Here is a 17,542-nt window from a genome sequence, read left to right as displayed (position 1 = left end):
CAGGCGCCCCGAATACATTATTCTTTAAAAAAAGAAACATGGGTGCCTGGGTGGTTCAGTTGGTTAAGCATCTAACTTCCACTCAGGTCCTGATCTCAGAGTCCTAGGATGGAGCCCCCATTTTGGGCTTTCTGCTAAGCGGGAAGCCTGCTTCTCCCTCCCCACCCCACTACCACTTGGGCTCTTTCACTCTCTCTCTCAAATAAAACCTTAAAAAAATAAACAAAATCTCTTCTTCTGTCTCTACTACTTTGTTGTAAGTTTCAGATCTATGGGAAATGTTATCAACTTTTATAAGTCTCAATATCAGTTTTTTCCCCCCCTTTAAAAATATTATAAATTTGGGGTGCCTGGGTGGCTCAGTTGGTTAAGCATCTGCCATTGGCTCAGGTCATGATCTCGGGGTCTTAGGATCCAGCCCCACATTGAGCTCTTTGTATCTCCCCCTACCTCTGCCGCTCCCCCTGCTTGTGCTCTCTCTCCAATAAATAAAATCTTTATATATATATATAAATATATATGTATATACATATGTATATATGTATATATGTATATATGTATAAATATGTATATCTGTATAAATAATATATATATTTATACAGATATACATATTTATACATATACACATATATACATATATATTTATATATATAAATTATATTTATAAATATATATAAATTATATTTATATATAATTATTTATATATTTATATATAAATATATAAATATATATATATTTATTTATACATATATACATATGTATATATGTATATATACATATACACATATTATACATATATATTTAAATATATATATTTATATATAAATATATACATTTATATATTTTATAAATTTATTTTAAAATTTTTATATTTTATATTTTATATTTTAAAAATTTATATATATTTTATATATATATATAGTAAATGTAATCTAAGAAAAGATTTCTAGGATAAACGTTCACTTTATATGAACAAGCAAAACAGTGTCAGAAACAAAAACCAAAGCATCCATAAGAAGTGGGAAAATACACTTAAAATAATTTCCTCATTTACTAATCAGTTGTCAAATTCCAAGGATTTAAAGATTGTTCATGTAACTAGATCAAATTTCATTTGAGACTTTAGGATAAAAGATAACAAAGGATTTTTACCTGAAATCTTTATAATTCATAACCCATAATTATATTTTTAATTGCCCCTTGACAGTAAACCTTTGGAACCTGAGGGTATGTGTTCCCTTCGTTACCTTCACAGGGTTCTTAAAAACAAATGAGAGCTGTTGGGGCACCTGGGTGGCACAGCCAGTTAAGTGTCTGCCTTTGGCTTGGGTCATGATCCTGGAATTCTGGGATTGAGCCTTGCATCATCAGGCTCCTTGCTCAGTGCGTAGCCTGCTTCTCCCTGTGTCCTTCACCCCCCTCTTTCTCTCTCTCTCAAATAAGTAAAATCTTAAAAAAAGAAAAAAATGAGAGCTGGGTGATTTTTTTACCTCATTGTCCCCATCCCTCCTTCTATTAACATAACATGTTATTCTCAACACACTTGTACTTTTTTATCATTATTGAGCTCCATTAAGCCCTGAAATTTTACATATATGTGTAATATACATGCATAAACATGCACATATATGCATATATTAGCACACACATTATTTTGACACAGATTTGCTATTTTGCCAATATAAATATATATAAATGTAAACATACACATACACACACACATATATAGATATATATAGATATCTCAAATATATATATATATCTATATAGATATATATAGATATCTCAAATATCTATATATATCTATATAGATATATATAGATATCTCAAATATCTATATATATCTATATAGATATATCTATATAGATATATAGATATCTCAAAGCAAGGCTTTTATAGCCCATGAGTGATTTGCCTTAAAGTCCTCAGGGCAAGCCTTCCAACTGAAATACATTTACAGCCTGGGTGGCACACCAGCAAATCTGGTTGTCCTGACAACATAAACTTCCATCATCTGAAGAACCTGAACATGACTGTTTCACATGAAAGTACGTAACTAGCTCAAGGCGGCCATGAGGATACAATGTGATGAGCTGAAGGGGGCCCTGTCTGGTCCTGGGCAGGAACCACTACCAACAGCCACTAACCAATCAGGCCCAACCATAATGGGAGGGTCCTCAGCAGTTCTCAAAAATTTATATGGACCTCTCCTCCCCTACTCTGGTGACTCTGGAATGTCCCATCTCTGCTTCTACTTCTGCCCCTACAACTGTTCTGTACTCTCCATGAGGGCTGCAGGAATAGGGGAGTGAGGATAAACTGAAATGCCAAGGTTATTACTTTGTGTTGGAGTAAAACAGGACAAGACATTAAGAAATAAATATGGACATGGGCAGATGCGCTGTGTCTGTGCCCTTTCATTAACAAATAACTTACGATGTGATGTACTTTACTTGAGCAATGATTTGCACAAGTCCTACCATGTGGGTTGTGGGAGAGTGAGCTGGCAAGCAGGCTGGGGCTGCTTGGCAACAAGGCTGGAGGTGAGCAGGGAAGGAAGAAGGGATCTGCTATCACAGGACCCAAGAGCTGGCAGCATACGATTTCACAAACAAATGTACTTGTGTGACTTGAGTTTGTGCCCTTTTTTCTCTGCCTGCTATTCCCCAAGACCTGGCCGAGGGCCACAGGCACCTCTAAAGTGGCATCACTCTTTTCTTTACATTTGCTTTTGTGTATTCATGGCTTTGCTTACCTTACAGATTTTACCTTCTATCTTATTTCTAAGCACCTTTCTGAGCCATTCTTCTGGTTTTCACACTCTCTGCATTTTACTCTCAAACCTACCAAATATACAGTGTCTGATCTGGTTGACTAGTTACCATCAATACTGTGTCCCTGAGCTCTAACTCTAAGCCAAATCCAATCACCTGGGGCTAAATGTCCAGGGATCACATGTATGAAGTGTGATATAAAACATGCAAAAACCTACAAAACGCAAAAACCAAAACCTCTAACTGCCTTGTTCAGAAGGTGACTGCAACAGGCACTCAGAATCACGTCCATGGTAAGCACTATGAGGTTTCCAGGTTACTAGCATCTTGCTTTACCAGGCACAATTAAAATAATTATGAAAGTCTTAAGTGGAGCTCTGTTGCTTAAGAATGAATAATGATGAAATGAACTCAAATCTGTACTCTGCTTTCCATTTTGAAAGCATTTACATCCAAGGGAAAATCTGGATAGCTTACTATGGTCTCTAGTACAGAACTCCCCACTGTCAAAAACAAAAACAAAAACAAACCAAAAAACAATGAGCAGATGCTTCAGGACCAAAGATATGCCTTTTTAAGGATTTATAATTTGGGTGTTCTTAAATTCCATAAAATCCCACAGCTGAACTGCCCTAGGAGCCCTTGTGCTATAACCCTCTGGTGGACAAAGTAATATGAGACACAAGTGGAGATCTGGTAAACCCATTAATTCAGAAGAAATAATGATCTCCATTGCATACCACCTGGTTTCAAAGATCTGAAAAGAGGCCCCAAGACTGAAAATCTTAATAAAAGAAAATCCAAAAGTTAAGCTAGTATAAAACAGGAAAAATAAGCATACCAAGAAAGTTTTATCCAGGAAGCCAAAGGAAAAAAATTCCTTTTTAATCCCTGGAGCCTAATACTCCTATATTCTTCTGGACCTCTCCTTTAAAAAAAAAAAAAATTAACTCAAAGTCATTATGTATCTGCCTGACTCATTTGGAATTAGAAACATATTTCCTGTTGTCTTCTCCAAGTACTCTGTGACACAGATTACATTATCCCTAAGGAAAATGTCCAGAATTTGACCTTAGTGGATCCAGAGTGCTCTGCATGCTGAAGCCAAGACATTAGAAAATTGCATTGTATTATAGAGTTTCTCTCTCTATCCTTTTGTTCATATTATTTCAACTTAGATCTTACATATAGCCCTTCATTTCTTCCCAGGTTAGGAACACTAGGAGAACTGATATGAAAAGATGTCACATGTCAACTCTACCAGTTACCATCAATAGACTATGAAAACCATAAGAGGTTTTTTTTTCTTTTTAAAGATTTTATTATTTATTTGATATAGGGATAATAGCAGGGTGGGGGGGCAGGGAGGAGAAGCAGATTCCCCACTGAGCAGGGAGCCCCTCTTGGGGCTTGATCTCAAGACCCCAAGATCATGATGACTTGATCCAAAGGCAGACGTTTAACTAAGCCACCCAGGCGCCCCAACAACCACAGAGTTTTTAAAATACTATGCCTAACTACATCATAAACTTAAAATTTTCAGAGGTAGATCTTATGTCTTATCACAAAAAAATTAATAAGGGGCAGAAGGAAACTTTGGGAGAAGATGGATAGGTCTGTCACCTGATGGTGGTGATGGTTTTACAGGTGCACACTTATCCACAAAGTCATTGAACTGTATATATTAAATATGTACAGTTTTTGTACGTTAATAATATCTCAATAAAGTAAAAAAAAAAAAAAAAACAAACCCAAACTCCTCCCCAACTATATGCTATATCTGGAGAATATAAAATATTTTAACTGAAAATAATTTAATGAACATGAAATTACAAACTGTCTGAAAGCCATGTAAATATTTACTATACATATGTACTGGTCTGCAATGTGACCATATATTTATAGCTACAGATAAAATGCTAATAAGCTTTTGGTTGAATGAAATCCAGTTTTCTGCTAAGATTTTTTTTTTTAGTCTAATCATTCTATAACAAAACAAAAAAAAGATAATTTGACATGGGCTCTAAAGTAAGATATCACAGCTCTACACTTGGGCATGTTACCTAACCTCTCAGATCCTCTGTTTCTGTACCTGTAAGATGAAGATCATAAAAGTATCTCATGGTCTTTGTGAAGATTAAGTACAAGTATGCATGTAAGGCCATTAATAAGTTCTTGATAAATGTCAAGATTATAATGACGAGGACGATAATATCTTTATAAGCTAGCAAGTAGTCTTTTAATTGTTAAAAAATCTTATTTTAAGAGAACAGAGGATTTTCTAAAAAGGGCATTTTCATTTACTTATATAAAAATGGCATTATTTTTGTAAATGCCCAAAATTTTTCTGTGTAACAGTAATCAATGTGCCAATTCCTGCCGATTTTTCCAATGTATATTATCATACTGGCTATACCAAATACCCTCTAATTATTTAACTATATAGTTATAGTATTTATATCTCTTCACATTTTCTACTATTGAGAGACTTCAGTGAGTGACCTGGGGTTTTATTATTTGTTTGCGTGTTTTAGTCACAGTCATTCTGGGAAGGTGCCATCACATTCACTGTTGAACATTTCTAGAATCAGCAATGCTTCTGTTCAACTGTTTTTTAAATAAAGAGGGAAAAATTAAAAATTATTCAATATTAGGTGGAAGACACTTTGAATCATGACCCATAGTTCCCTGAATGCATGTGGTCATGAAGACCTAAAATAAAAGATGAAGGTTCTATCTGGTTTTGTCTTGCTTGCCTTTTAGTGGTCAAGTAAGGAAGAGCTAGGTAGAGAAAAACCCTTGCAGAATAGGATTGGTGGACTAAATACCTCAAAAGTTATCCATTGCTCAAGCAAACTCAGTGTCCAGTCTTCACTGGACTGTCCTATATGTCTTTTAGGTAGAACTGATTTCCAACTCACGTTCTTACTAAAAAAGATCATTCACCCACCCCACCCCCCAAAAAAAGCTCCCTTATTCCCTATGTTACTTTTCCCATTCTGGCCCTTCCTGCCTGACTAGGTGAAGGGCCCCAACAGGTAAAAACCTGAAGGACCAGAGCACACTACCAACCTGTGCTCACTCAAAGTCCATACAGACCCCATAATCACTCTTCACTTCAATATCAATTCCTTCAAAAAGGGCTTTGGAAACCATTCCAGACAGTTCAGGGTTTATATGGATACAGATTACTATGGAAAGAGACTACAGTGGTAAATCTTAAGAAAGTATGTCCCTGTGAACACATTAAAAAGTCTCTAGAGGGACGCCTGGGTGGCTCAGTTGGTTGGACGACTGCCTTCGGCTCAGTTCATGATCCCGGAGTCCCGGGATCGAGTCCCGCATCGGGCTCCCAGCTCCATGGGGAGTCTGCTTCTCCCTCTGACCTTCTCGCTCATGCTCTCTCTCACTGTCTCTCTCTCAAATAAATAAATAAAATCTTAAAAAAAAAAAAAAAGTCTCTAGAGCTGGTGAGGAAAATGCGCAATGTTTGATAAACCCTGATATCCTACAGAACTCTCTAACATTTATCTCTTTTCTGTGAACTCATCAACTTCCACCTAGAGTCCTATGGTGTTCAGACTTACCTTCTTCACCCCAAACCTTTTCTCAAGAGTTACCAAGAAGATCTTCTGAAACTTCTAATCTAATCTTGCTCACTAGGCCTAAAATCCATCAGAGGCTCAAAGTCAAATCAAGAAAAAAAAAAAATCTGAACTCTTCAATATGCATAAAATACCCTTCATTATCTGGCTCTTGGTCTCATTTTCCCGAAGTTCTGCTTATTAACATCCTGACTTAATTGCATTTGCCAAACACACCAGTTTCACTTACATGAGGGTTTCTTAATCTCTGCACTATTAACATTTTGGACCTGATGACTTTTTTTTTTTTTTTTAAGGTTATTTTTACAGAGAGAGAGAGTGAGCACACACAAGCAGGAGAAGCAGAAGGAGAAAGAGAATCTCAAGCAGACTCTGCTGTGCTCAGTGCAGAGCCTGATGAGGGCCTCGAGCTCATGACCCTGAGATCACAACCAGCAGAAAGAAACCAAAAGTTGGACACTGAACCAATTGCGCCATGCAGGTGTCCCTGGACCCAATGACATCTTGTTGTGAGAAGGCTGTCCTGTGAGCTGTGGAGGTTTGGCAGTACCCCTGGCCTCTACCCACTAGATGTCAGTATCACACCCCACCCCGCACCCCAAGTCATAAAAATCCAAAATGTGTCCTGACACTGCCAAATGCAGTGGGGTAAAGTCACCTCTAGCTGAGAACCACTGACTCACATCCTTGCCTTTTTATATGTTAATCTCTTGCTAAAATAGCACCTATACCATTCCTCTTCAGTCAGTCCTGGAACCTCTCCACTTGGCCAATTCTTTAACCTGAAATTTTGTTCAACTGTTTTCTTTTCCTATTCCCAAGTGGGAGCAGTTGACCTTTCTCTGGTGAGTACTTTGTGCCTAATCCGATCATAGGCAAACATTATCAAGCATTTATGAAAGTACTAGTTTCCCTATCAGACTGCCAGCTCTCCTAAAGCAAGGACGGAGACTCTGGCCACTGTTTCACCAGCATCTGACACAATCCGGCTCATGAAGCAGGTGCTCAACAAATACTTACGGAATTGGTGGATGAAAAGCAAACCTAAGTATTCATTAAGAAAAGCAGGCAAGCCATATAAGCAGGTCAGCGTAATGCTTTCAGGTATTCCAAACATTTGATAACCTCATGTTCTATCACAACTCATGTTTGGCTTTCATGGACAGAAAGCCAACAGAAAATTAAGAATAATGATGGTAACTCACAGCTTGTAAGAACCGGAAAGACAAGATGGGGCCACTTAATGCCCCACAGGCATTACTGTCTTCAAAATCTCCTTCTTCAAGCAAGAATTGCTGGCCTTTAAAATGTTCTTTTTCATAGGCAACCCACCTAGAAATACAAAGGACATCCAACTGATCCATTAATAAGATTAACTTTAAAAAAAAAGAGAAAATCATGATAAAGCACCTCATTGTATATCATCGTATTTTAAAAAGCAACACATTTGTTTTGTTACCATTTATAAAGACAGACAGATGTTGTATGCTTCAAGGATCAACAGCTTTATAGTTTGGAGGATTTTCCCAACAAAAGGTTGTTACAGGATTATGATAGAACAATGCTCACTAAATGTTTGTGGTATGACCTGATACCACATCTCAATGTGGAGAAAGGATAGTCTGCCAAGTAAAAAATAATGGAAAGCACCAATAGCCAATGAGTAAACTTATAAACCCATTTTGAGATTCAAAGATAATTATCCTTATTTTACTGACAAAGCCCTTCGGGAATCACAGAATGATTACTGTATTTAGCATTTATTTAGGTTGTAAATCAAAGGAACCTCTCACTGGGTTTCCCATCAAAAACACATTACTGGGGGCGCCTGGGTGGCTCAGTGGTTAAAGCCTCTGCCTTTGGCTCAGGTCATGATCTCAGGGTCCTGGGATCAAATCCCGCATCGGGCTCTCTGCTCAGCAGGGAGCCTGCCTCCTCCTCCTCTCTCTCTCTGCCTGCCTCTCTACCTATTTGTGATCTGTCAAATAAATAAAAAAAATCTTAAAAAAAAAAAACAAAACGAAAAAAAAAACACATTACTGGTGGGTTTAGCAAAGAGAAATGCAAATGGGCTGACATTAGCCCTGATGGCCTATACAATTAGAATACTTCTATAAATATTTACAGGTGGGCAGTGTTGTTCCCACCATTTTATCAGTGGTGATAATGGCAATGGGTAGCACTTTGGCGGAGTACTTTCCAGGGGCACAAGTTTTTTTGTTTTTGTTTTTTTGTTTTTTTTTAAAGTAGGCTCCAGGGGCGCCTGGGTGGCCCAGTGGGTTAAAGCCTCTGCTTTCAGCTCAGGTCATGATTCCAGGGTCCTGGGATTGAGCCCCGCATCGGGCTCTCTGCTCAGCAGGGAGCCTGCTTCCCTTCCTCTCTCTGCCTGCCTCTCTGCCTATTTGTGATCTCTGTCTGTCAAATAAATAAATAAATAAAATCTTTAAAAAATAAAATAAAATAAAATTAAAAAAATAAAAGTAGGCTCCATACACCCAGCTTGGAACCCAATGCAGGACTTGGAACTCCAGTGACCCTGAGATCAAGACCTGAGCTGAGATCAAGAGTTGGACACTTAATTGACTGAGCCACCCATCCAGGACACTTAACTGACTGGACACTTTCTTGACTTCTAATCAAAAACTGAATAGAACACTGATAAACACCATTAGTCGTTAAGTTCCTCCATGAAACTTACCTTTTTAATGGACTAATTCACAGTAGCTAATGAATGTAATGTGGGCATAGATGGTTCATCACACATGCTGACCTGCTTCAATCTGCCTTTTGAGGCACTTTGTTGTTAGAATGGGACCCCCTCCAATGGGGCAGATTCTAGGATGACTACTTTGAGCTCCTAGGTTGGGGACTTCTGAATTCTGGGGCTTGAAAAACAAAGCTGGGTAGGGCTAACTACTATTGTTTTGAGAAAATGAAAAAAACTACTCCAAAAATTGTTTCCATAGGGTACAAAATAACAGTAACCACTCAGCAATCATGAATTCATCCTTGCCCTCACCATATAGGTGTGTATGTGACTGGGGAAGAAGAGGTCCACATGCACTGGAATAAACATCTTATACATCTTAGTGGATTTGTAATATGTAAAAAGACCAACATTATTTTATTCTTAAACTATTATGTGAAAATAAATTGCACAGGAAAACTTTCAAATTCTAAATGTGGCTTTCATTTATATAAATGTGTCTACTCAGAACATGCCTTTAATATATCTGAATGGGAAAAATAATAAAATATATAGAAGACCTTAATATTAAAGACAGATTAATAAATTACATGATGATAGTTCAAAAATCTGCCGCTTTTAAAAAAATTTTAAGAATCAATTTGTATATCCATCTGGAATATTTAAAAATAGATGTTATCTGAGAAAAATGAAGAAACATCAACCTCACTTTCCCTAGATTCCTCAAGATGGGACAGAGTTCTTACTATCTGCAGTTAAACAGTTAAAAATAAAGTGAAAAATGATAGAAATAATGGGGAAAAAAAGGAAGTTAACTGTTGTTTGTTTGGTTTTTTTACATTTTGCTTATTTATTTGAGAGAGAGAGTACACACATGGTGTGAGCCAGGGGAGAGGGAGCAGAGGGAGAGAGAGAAGCAGACTCTGTGTTAGCAGTGAGCCAAACACAGGACTTGATCCCATGACCCTGAGATCATGAGCTGAGCTGAAATCAAGAGTCAGATGTTTAATTGACTGAGTCACCCAGGAGCCCCTCAACTGTTCACTTTTAAATGGGGACATGAAATTTTTCTCCTGCATTCTATTTCAAACAATAATATTTTCTTAAAATAAAAATTAAAAATTAAAAAAAAATTTTTAATTAAATAAAATTAAAAATTAAAAAAATAAAATTAAATTACCAAAAAAACTCAGAAAACAATGCAAATCATGATCTAGTTAATGGGAAAAACATTCAGATCCCAAAAGGAAGAAAAGGCAAAAATATTTAGCAGGGTTAACAAGAAGGGAATGTATTCATAGATTAGAGTACAAATAAATAGGACACAATAAAAATTTATCCAAAACATATTTGTTCTTCAAGGGCCTAAATTTTTTTTTTTTAAACTGAAGGATAAAGAATTAAATGGTTACATTACAATATGTTAGACCAATTTGGGTATGTTCTACATATCTAATATATGGCACATTCTCTTTTATTTCCATATTGGCTAGTGTAGCCATCACTAGATTTACTGCCAGAAACTGCAAAGTCTAAGTCTTTAAATATAGATACTTGAGCGATCTTAGACCAGTCATTTAACACCTATGAATAAAATGGTTTAGTAGCATCTTATGATAGAATAGCATAAATAAGTTTTATAATATTACTGCAAATAATAAGACATCAATACTTAAATTAAAATGAACCAATATTCCAAATAAACCATTGTATCAACAAAGAGACCAACAGTGTTTCTAGAGGAATTCTAGCACTGGGTCGACAATGGCAAATAAACTATGAAGAAAGCTTCTTCTGATTTTTATCTGCCAGGATACAAATACAAAGGCACATCCCAATGCAGTCACAGATTTTTCTGGGGTACCTACCCCAGAAACTGCTGACTGATACTAGGATGGTACCAATAATTGGTGACACTTGGGTTTATACTGAGAGGTTCTTGGGGGGTGCTTCCTCAAAAACAGTACAGGGCCAGAGGGTAACCAATGTTAAAAATCCTTGACTTGGTCAGGAAATGACAGATACTGGCAAGGATGAGGAGAAAGGGGAACCTTCCTACATTGTCGGTGGGAATGCAAGGTGGTGCAACCACTCTGGAAAAGAGCATGGAGGTTCCTCAAAAAGTTGAAAATAGATCTACCCTATGACCCTGCAATCGCACTACTGGGTATTTACCCTAAAGATTCAAATGTAGTGAATTGAAGGGGCACATTCACCCAAATGTTTATAGCAGCAAGGTCCACAATAGTCAAACTATGGAAAGAACCTAGACGTCCATCAACAAGTGAATGGATAAAGAAGAGGTGGTGTATATATATAAAATGGAATACTATGCAGCCATCAAAAGAAATGAAATCTTGCCATTTGTGACAACATGGATGGAACTAGAGGGTATTATGCTGAGCGAAATAAGTCAATCAGAGAAAGACAAGTATCATATGATCTCCCTGATAGGAAGAATTTGAGAGGCAATGTGAGGGGTTTGGGGATAGGGAAGGAAAAAACGAAACAAGATGGGATTGTTAGGGAGACAAACCATAAGAGACTCAATCTCAGAAAACAAACTGAGGGTTGCTGGGGTAGGGGGGATGGAGAGGGTGGTTGGGTTATGGACATTGGGGAGGGTATATGCTATGGTGAGTGCTGTGAAGTGTATAAACCTGGCAATTCACAGACCTGTACCCCTGGGGCTAATAATACATTATATATTAATAAAAAATTTTAAAAAATTTTTAAATCCTTGACTTGGGAAACACACAACCTAGGCTACTTCTTTAATGAAGGACTCACTGCCAAGATCCTCAGCAGAGAAGGTCAACTAAGATCCACAGAATAGAGAATAAAAACTGGGGTTCTCATTCATGTCCAAAGTTTGTAAATATAAATAAATTTTTTTTTGGTAATTTTTATCTTCTATATTGTGTTTAGAATACTGTTTTAAGTTTTAGAAACTATTTTCTACACTTAATCTACCTCAAACTCTCTAATAAAACAAGAGCTCACAGAAAAGCCAGTAGTGACTAATATTTTTTTAAGAGTACCTTCCAGAAGGAAGGTAATATTTTTAGATTAAGACACATTGTTTATGCTTGGCTTGGCACATTTTTTATGCTGATCTATAAAAATTGACTATTAAATCAAACTTGTAAATATAACACTCACACTCCACCGATGACACGAATTGATCCAATTCCATGAAAATCCCCATTATTTTTTAAAAACTTAGGGACAGAATCTATGTGTTCACTAAACTCTTTGGCCTGTCCACAGAAGTGAGGTTTTTCATAAATAATAACCTGAAAGATATGAAAGAAAATTACTTAACATGCTTGTATTTTGGAATAGACACAAAACTCATTTACTTAAGTGAAACTAAAGACTTCATAGGGACCCTTCATAGGGACCACTGTCCTTTTTATTAATATTTACAATATAGCATTCTGTCTGATATTCACAAGGAATATGTGAGTTATCATCATAAAGATAAAATATCTTAATAGCATGTTTCTCTCATAATAACAGTCAAATATGATGCCATTGTTCTGGTTACCCAAATCCTAGGACCATCTCAAAGGGTAAACTGTCTTATAATGGACACTTAAATTAACCAAACTTAGCTCACTGTTTGGAATTTAATACAGACCTGCCTTATATGTACTGAATTTTCCTATTAGAAAAAAAAAAAAACCTCTCTATAGAGGTTCTATGGCACAATAAATTATCTACTGGAGTGAGAAAACATGGCCACCTTTTTTTTTTGTTTTTTAACATGGCCGCTTCTTATAACACTAATTGCTTCTATGGCAGTTGCTATTCACTGATAAAAGATATGCAAATTCCTGAATTTGAATACAAAACTTTCTAATAAAAAGAAGTGATTGAAAAAATTATGGGTTTTTTTTGGATACTGGGTTCATATAGGTGGGGGGTAAGTACAGCGGGAAATCCATTCCTAGCATTTCATTTACTTCAAATTTGGATTGGTACAAATATTTCTCTTCCGCCATTTTGGTGCTCTTTACTTCCCAAGTATGACCCACCTGCCCTTAGTACGTGGAAGTGACAATGGCGACAACAGCACTCATCTATCCACACTCTATTACCTGGTTCTATTTGTGGCTGATGGCATACGTGGTGTACAACCAGCAAAATAAGGCCCCATGCTTAAAAGCACTGAACAAGTTATAGCTTCCCTGTTTCCAAAAATTGATAACATCAAACAAGCTGAAAAAAAATACACAGTATGGCTCCTATTTTCCAAATTTTAAATTTTCACAGGGTGCTATATTTGAAGTTATATTTAAGACTTTCTACATATGCTGAACCCAATCAAACTAAGAAGCAATAATTCTTTGATGAGTAAGCCATCACTATATGATAGTTATTTCATTCATATACCTCCACAACCTGTCAAACTACAAACATCGAAGGAAGACCAAGCCTGTCACACCTGAAGAGCCTAAGACAGGAGTCGCTGAGAAAGTGTCAGAGCTAATCCTGTATCTTTTAGATCACTGGTTCGAAAACCTTGGCTGCGTGTTATTAGAATCACCTGAAGAGCTCTGACCATATCTCAGACCAATACAGGACTAAGTATTTTTTTTAAACTTGGGTACATATGACTCCAACAAGGTTACTAAGTCTTAAAAGATTCCACCTATGTGATTAAGAGAATGGTGGTCAGTTCGATCAATTAAGAAGCCTCCAGAAATGGGAGGATTGGAGGAGCTGTGTCTTGTTTTGCAGGACAGGAAAAGGACGGATGAATCCTTCCCACGCCTGCCTCTGGAAGTGCTATAACCTAAACAAGCAGAGGTCTGTTTGCATCTTTGATCACTGCACTGGTTTTCTTTCCATCTCTTTTCACACACATTTTGTAATTCCATTTCCTTTTCTTTCCCCAAATGTACTTAATCCTGGTGCCACTACTGCTCCAATTTTCACTGCCTCCCTCGGCTGTTCCCTTCAGATACTTATACTTAATATGTTGTGAGCATTATTCCCAAACGACTGCTAGATACCGCCACTAGAATGTCAAGCTGCCACCTCAACTGCCCCCTCCCCACCAAATCAAAAATCAAACCTATCACCTTTCCATCCTGTATTTGGTGTTTGCTGTGCTTGACCTCCATCCTTGCACACTGACCCAATTTGCCCTCATAGCATGCGTCATCACTGGCCGTTCTGTGCCGTCACCTCACTCCGACGTTCACTAGCTAGATATTATTAGCATATATTCAGCTTTTTTTTTTACTATAATAGTTCAAAATACTTAAAGATCAACACTCGAACTTTTTATCCTGCTATAAAAGTCCATTTTTAAGACTTACCTTTAAGTTCATAGGCATTTCCACTTTTAGTCCACCCTTAAGATAAAAAATTTTAATATTAGATACAGAAACATTTAGAACACTTGAAAGTAAGTGACATATGTAGGTTATACAAAAAAATCTGATTAGTTCAAGGTTATATGCCAGCCAACTTTAAGTTGTGATAACTTATAAAATTTAAGTACAGAACTCTACGGTAGTCAAAACCAAGTCAGACAGCTCATCAATGTAGAGGCAGTAAGAAATCTTTAAAATATACTTTCCAGATTAAAACTAGTACAAAGAAGGAAACTGAGCTGTTTAGTCCTTAAGCACACATGACTGAGTAAAGATTTAAGCCCAAGGCAGATTGTCCCAAGAAACAGAGTGGAGTTGTTAGATTTAAAACATCTCATTTGGCAGAGTAGATTTGCAAACCACTGACCCTGCATTTCCTCCCGACAACTGCTTAGGCTTTCTAAATTAGAGTGCTTTCCCTTCCAAGTTCCAGCAACACTTTTTATCATTAACTATCTTTGTGACCTCAAGGTTGTAGAGCATAAAAGGTAACCCCTTCCTCAACAAATTAATAGAATTTCCTGTTTTTAATGCTACTCCACACTGTGGTATTTCTTAAAATTTCTTAGTTTTTCCTAGTTTTTATTTTTTAAAGGCACAGAACAGCCAAAAATGGTTTACCACATAGCTAACATTTATTTGAAGAGTTTGCCCCCAATTAAAAATGTTTGCGACAAAAATACTGTATACACTTACTAACTTTAAGAAGGCAACCAAAAAAAAAAAGAAAGCAACCACTGACAGAACTGTCCATGCTGAGCTTATCATTCATTACTCTGATGGAAAAGCATAATTAGAAGAGTAGTTTTCTAATAAGCATCAAAAAAATTTCAAAACTGTATTCAAAATTTTCACAGAACAGTACTTATAAGGAAACTGCATGCATTGTAATAACTCACAGCACAAAGTAAATTCAGACATTTGTCTTCTAGAAAACGTTAAATGTTTTTATACAGATATTCTCTATAATATAGAGGCACAGAAAAATAATGTATAGGTTGCTGATCCAATAGTACACATATTCATTTCTCAGGATAGACAGCATAAGCAATCACCACAGTTATTTTAGATTCATGGGCACTTTGGAAAATGCCAGTTTTTAAATTTGCTTACCATTTGAAGTGGATGCAATGATTTCATTTCTGTGGCAGAAATCTCAAAGAGTCCATGGTCTTCCTCCAGAACTGTAGCTTGTCCCTTAAAATTAATATCTGGGTAGGCAAGCCAACTAAATAAGAAATGAATGGTTTGTTAAAGTATAATAGGAACACTTTTGTCTGGTACTGTAACAGTTAAAAGTATAAAGGGCTATGAAACAAACAAAAACGAAAAGAACAAAACAAAAAAAAACAGAAAACCTTCATGGCAGAATCACAACCAGTAAAACACATTTGAAATGACTTCACTTGATAGCATATAACAAGAGTTAATGTATTTTTCAGTACTCATATTCAAACACTTTAAGTCTATTTTACATACTCCAAGCAGTATATATTACTTTTCTTAGAATTTTCTAGTATTTAGGAGGTGTGACACCCTTGACTCAAGCAGAACATAACTGGAAGAAAAAAAAATTCCACTATATTCTTTTTTTTTTTTTTACAGTGGGGCAATCAAAGGTGGGATTCCATAAGGCCTTTTATATCTTTCCCCTCCTCCCCCAATCAAGGCATTTTACATCTCTGACCCACATTTTTAGAATCAATAATCAGTTCAATTGCCTGCTGCGGGAACAGTATCTGAAATGAGATTCCCGAAAGACAGACCTACCTTGTAACTAAATTTGGTAATTACAGACTTATCTCATGGGCAGGGTCAATTACTGGGTCTGCCCACAGTTCTAATCTGTGGTTAGGAGAGATGAAGAAAGATGTCCTACGGTGACCCCCAAATATCTACACCAACCATCATCAAAGCAAATAAAAAAGAATGGAAGATAGGAAAGGAATCCATGTTGAACTGGCATCACAGAGTTGTGATTTGCGCTAATCTGGAACTAAATTAAGACTCAGCTCAGTCATACCCATAGTCTAAAAGACAGCTTTGGAATCAGAAAGGTTTGGTAGCAGATGCAGGCTGAAGCAAATCATATAATTTCCTCATTTGTAAAATGAGTCGCTCCACCTACTTTACAGGAATACAACAAACAAAGAAAGTACCACATGTCCGCGCTGTGGAGGCACTCAGTAACTACTGGCACCGAGACACCCTTGAAATAGAATAGTTCAAGCTCCAGATTTTTAGGCCAGGACATGCTTTTATTTCTCAGTCCCAAAATCTGGTGGATGAAAACATGATGAATGCATCTATCAAGAACTATGCCTGAGAATCTATCCGCTCCTGTGAGTCCTACATCAGAGACTTAATTGGATCCAAAGGAAGACATAATCTGTTTTAATCCCTGCAACAGTCTTCTTGAGTATCCAGGAGCATAAATAAAATCAAAACTTCACAAATATACAGGTCACCCACTGAAATTTGAAGTAAAAAGTTAAGTTTGGGGCCATCAATCGCTGTAATAAAGAGAAACGGATACATACACTCCTGACTTCACAGTGAAGGACACAGATTTGGGGATATTCAGCTCTTCCAAATTGGGGACTGCTCGCTGTATATGGATGGGACAACATGCTGGGTCAGCCTGTGGGCAAAATTCTATCTCTGGAATGCTGCAATCCTGATAAAAAAGAAAAAATTGGCTTTGAAATCATCTGGAGACACACACAATTCCGTATTCTCAATACCCTGGATACACAATTAAAATTATTTTCATTGTTCAGTTGAATTTCTTCACAAAAACAACACTAAGGAAATACTATTTCACTTCACCAGTTTTTTAAAATGAATTTTTTCTAAGAAGTTACATTGATAACATGAAAATTATAAATATTATCAATTAAAAAAGTATTACTCATTTTTTTCTGCTTTGTTTTTCAAAGTCTTGTTCTATTAAGCAATCAATGTTCAGTTACCAAACTCTGTGAGTGCCAAAAGTCTTTAAGCCTTCCTTCTCAGAAGCATAACAAAGCCATAAGGAGGAAGGGAGTTGAATAAAAGCTGATCTCATGG

The 17,542-nt window shown here is 36.6% G+C and overlaps 1 protein-coding gene across 2 annotated transcripts in view; it reads right to left on the bottom strand.

Annotated features, from left to right (window-relative positions):
* Nucleotides 1–17,542, bottom strand: part of CRYBG3 (crystallin beta-gamma domain containing 3) — a 111,180-nt gene that overhangs the window by 36,319 nt on the left and 57,319 nt on the right. For both annotated transcript variants that reach the window (XM_047722575.1, XM_047722566.1), the window contains exons 8-12: nucleotides 17,014–17,150; nucleotides 15,587–15,701; nucleotides 14,417–14,452; nucleotides 12,249–12,382; nucleotides 7,585–7,711 (exon numbers count right to left, since the gene is read on the bottom strand). In XM_047722575.1, coding sequence (XP_047578531.1) covers nucleotides 7,585–7,711; nucleotides 12,249–12,382; nucleotides 14,417–14,452; nucleotides 15,587–15,701; nucleotides 17,014–17,150 — 549 coding nt within the window. The remainder of the gene's footprint in view (nucleotides 1–7,584; nucleotides 7,712–12,248; nucleotides 12,383–14,416; nucleotides 14,453–15,586; nucleotides 15,702–17,013; nucleotides 17,151–17,542) is intronic.

This window comes from Lutra lutra, chromosome 1 (assembly GCF_902655055.1).
Source record: "Lutra lutra chromosome 1, mLutLut1.2, whole genome shotgun sequence".
In the NCBI taxonomy this organism is placed as follows: Eukaryota; Metazoa; Chordata; class Mammalia; order Carnivora; family Mustelidae; genus Lutra; species Lutra lutra.
Note: the sequence above shows the minus strand (reverse complement) of the source record. Positions and strands in the feature narration are given on the sequence as shown.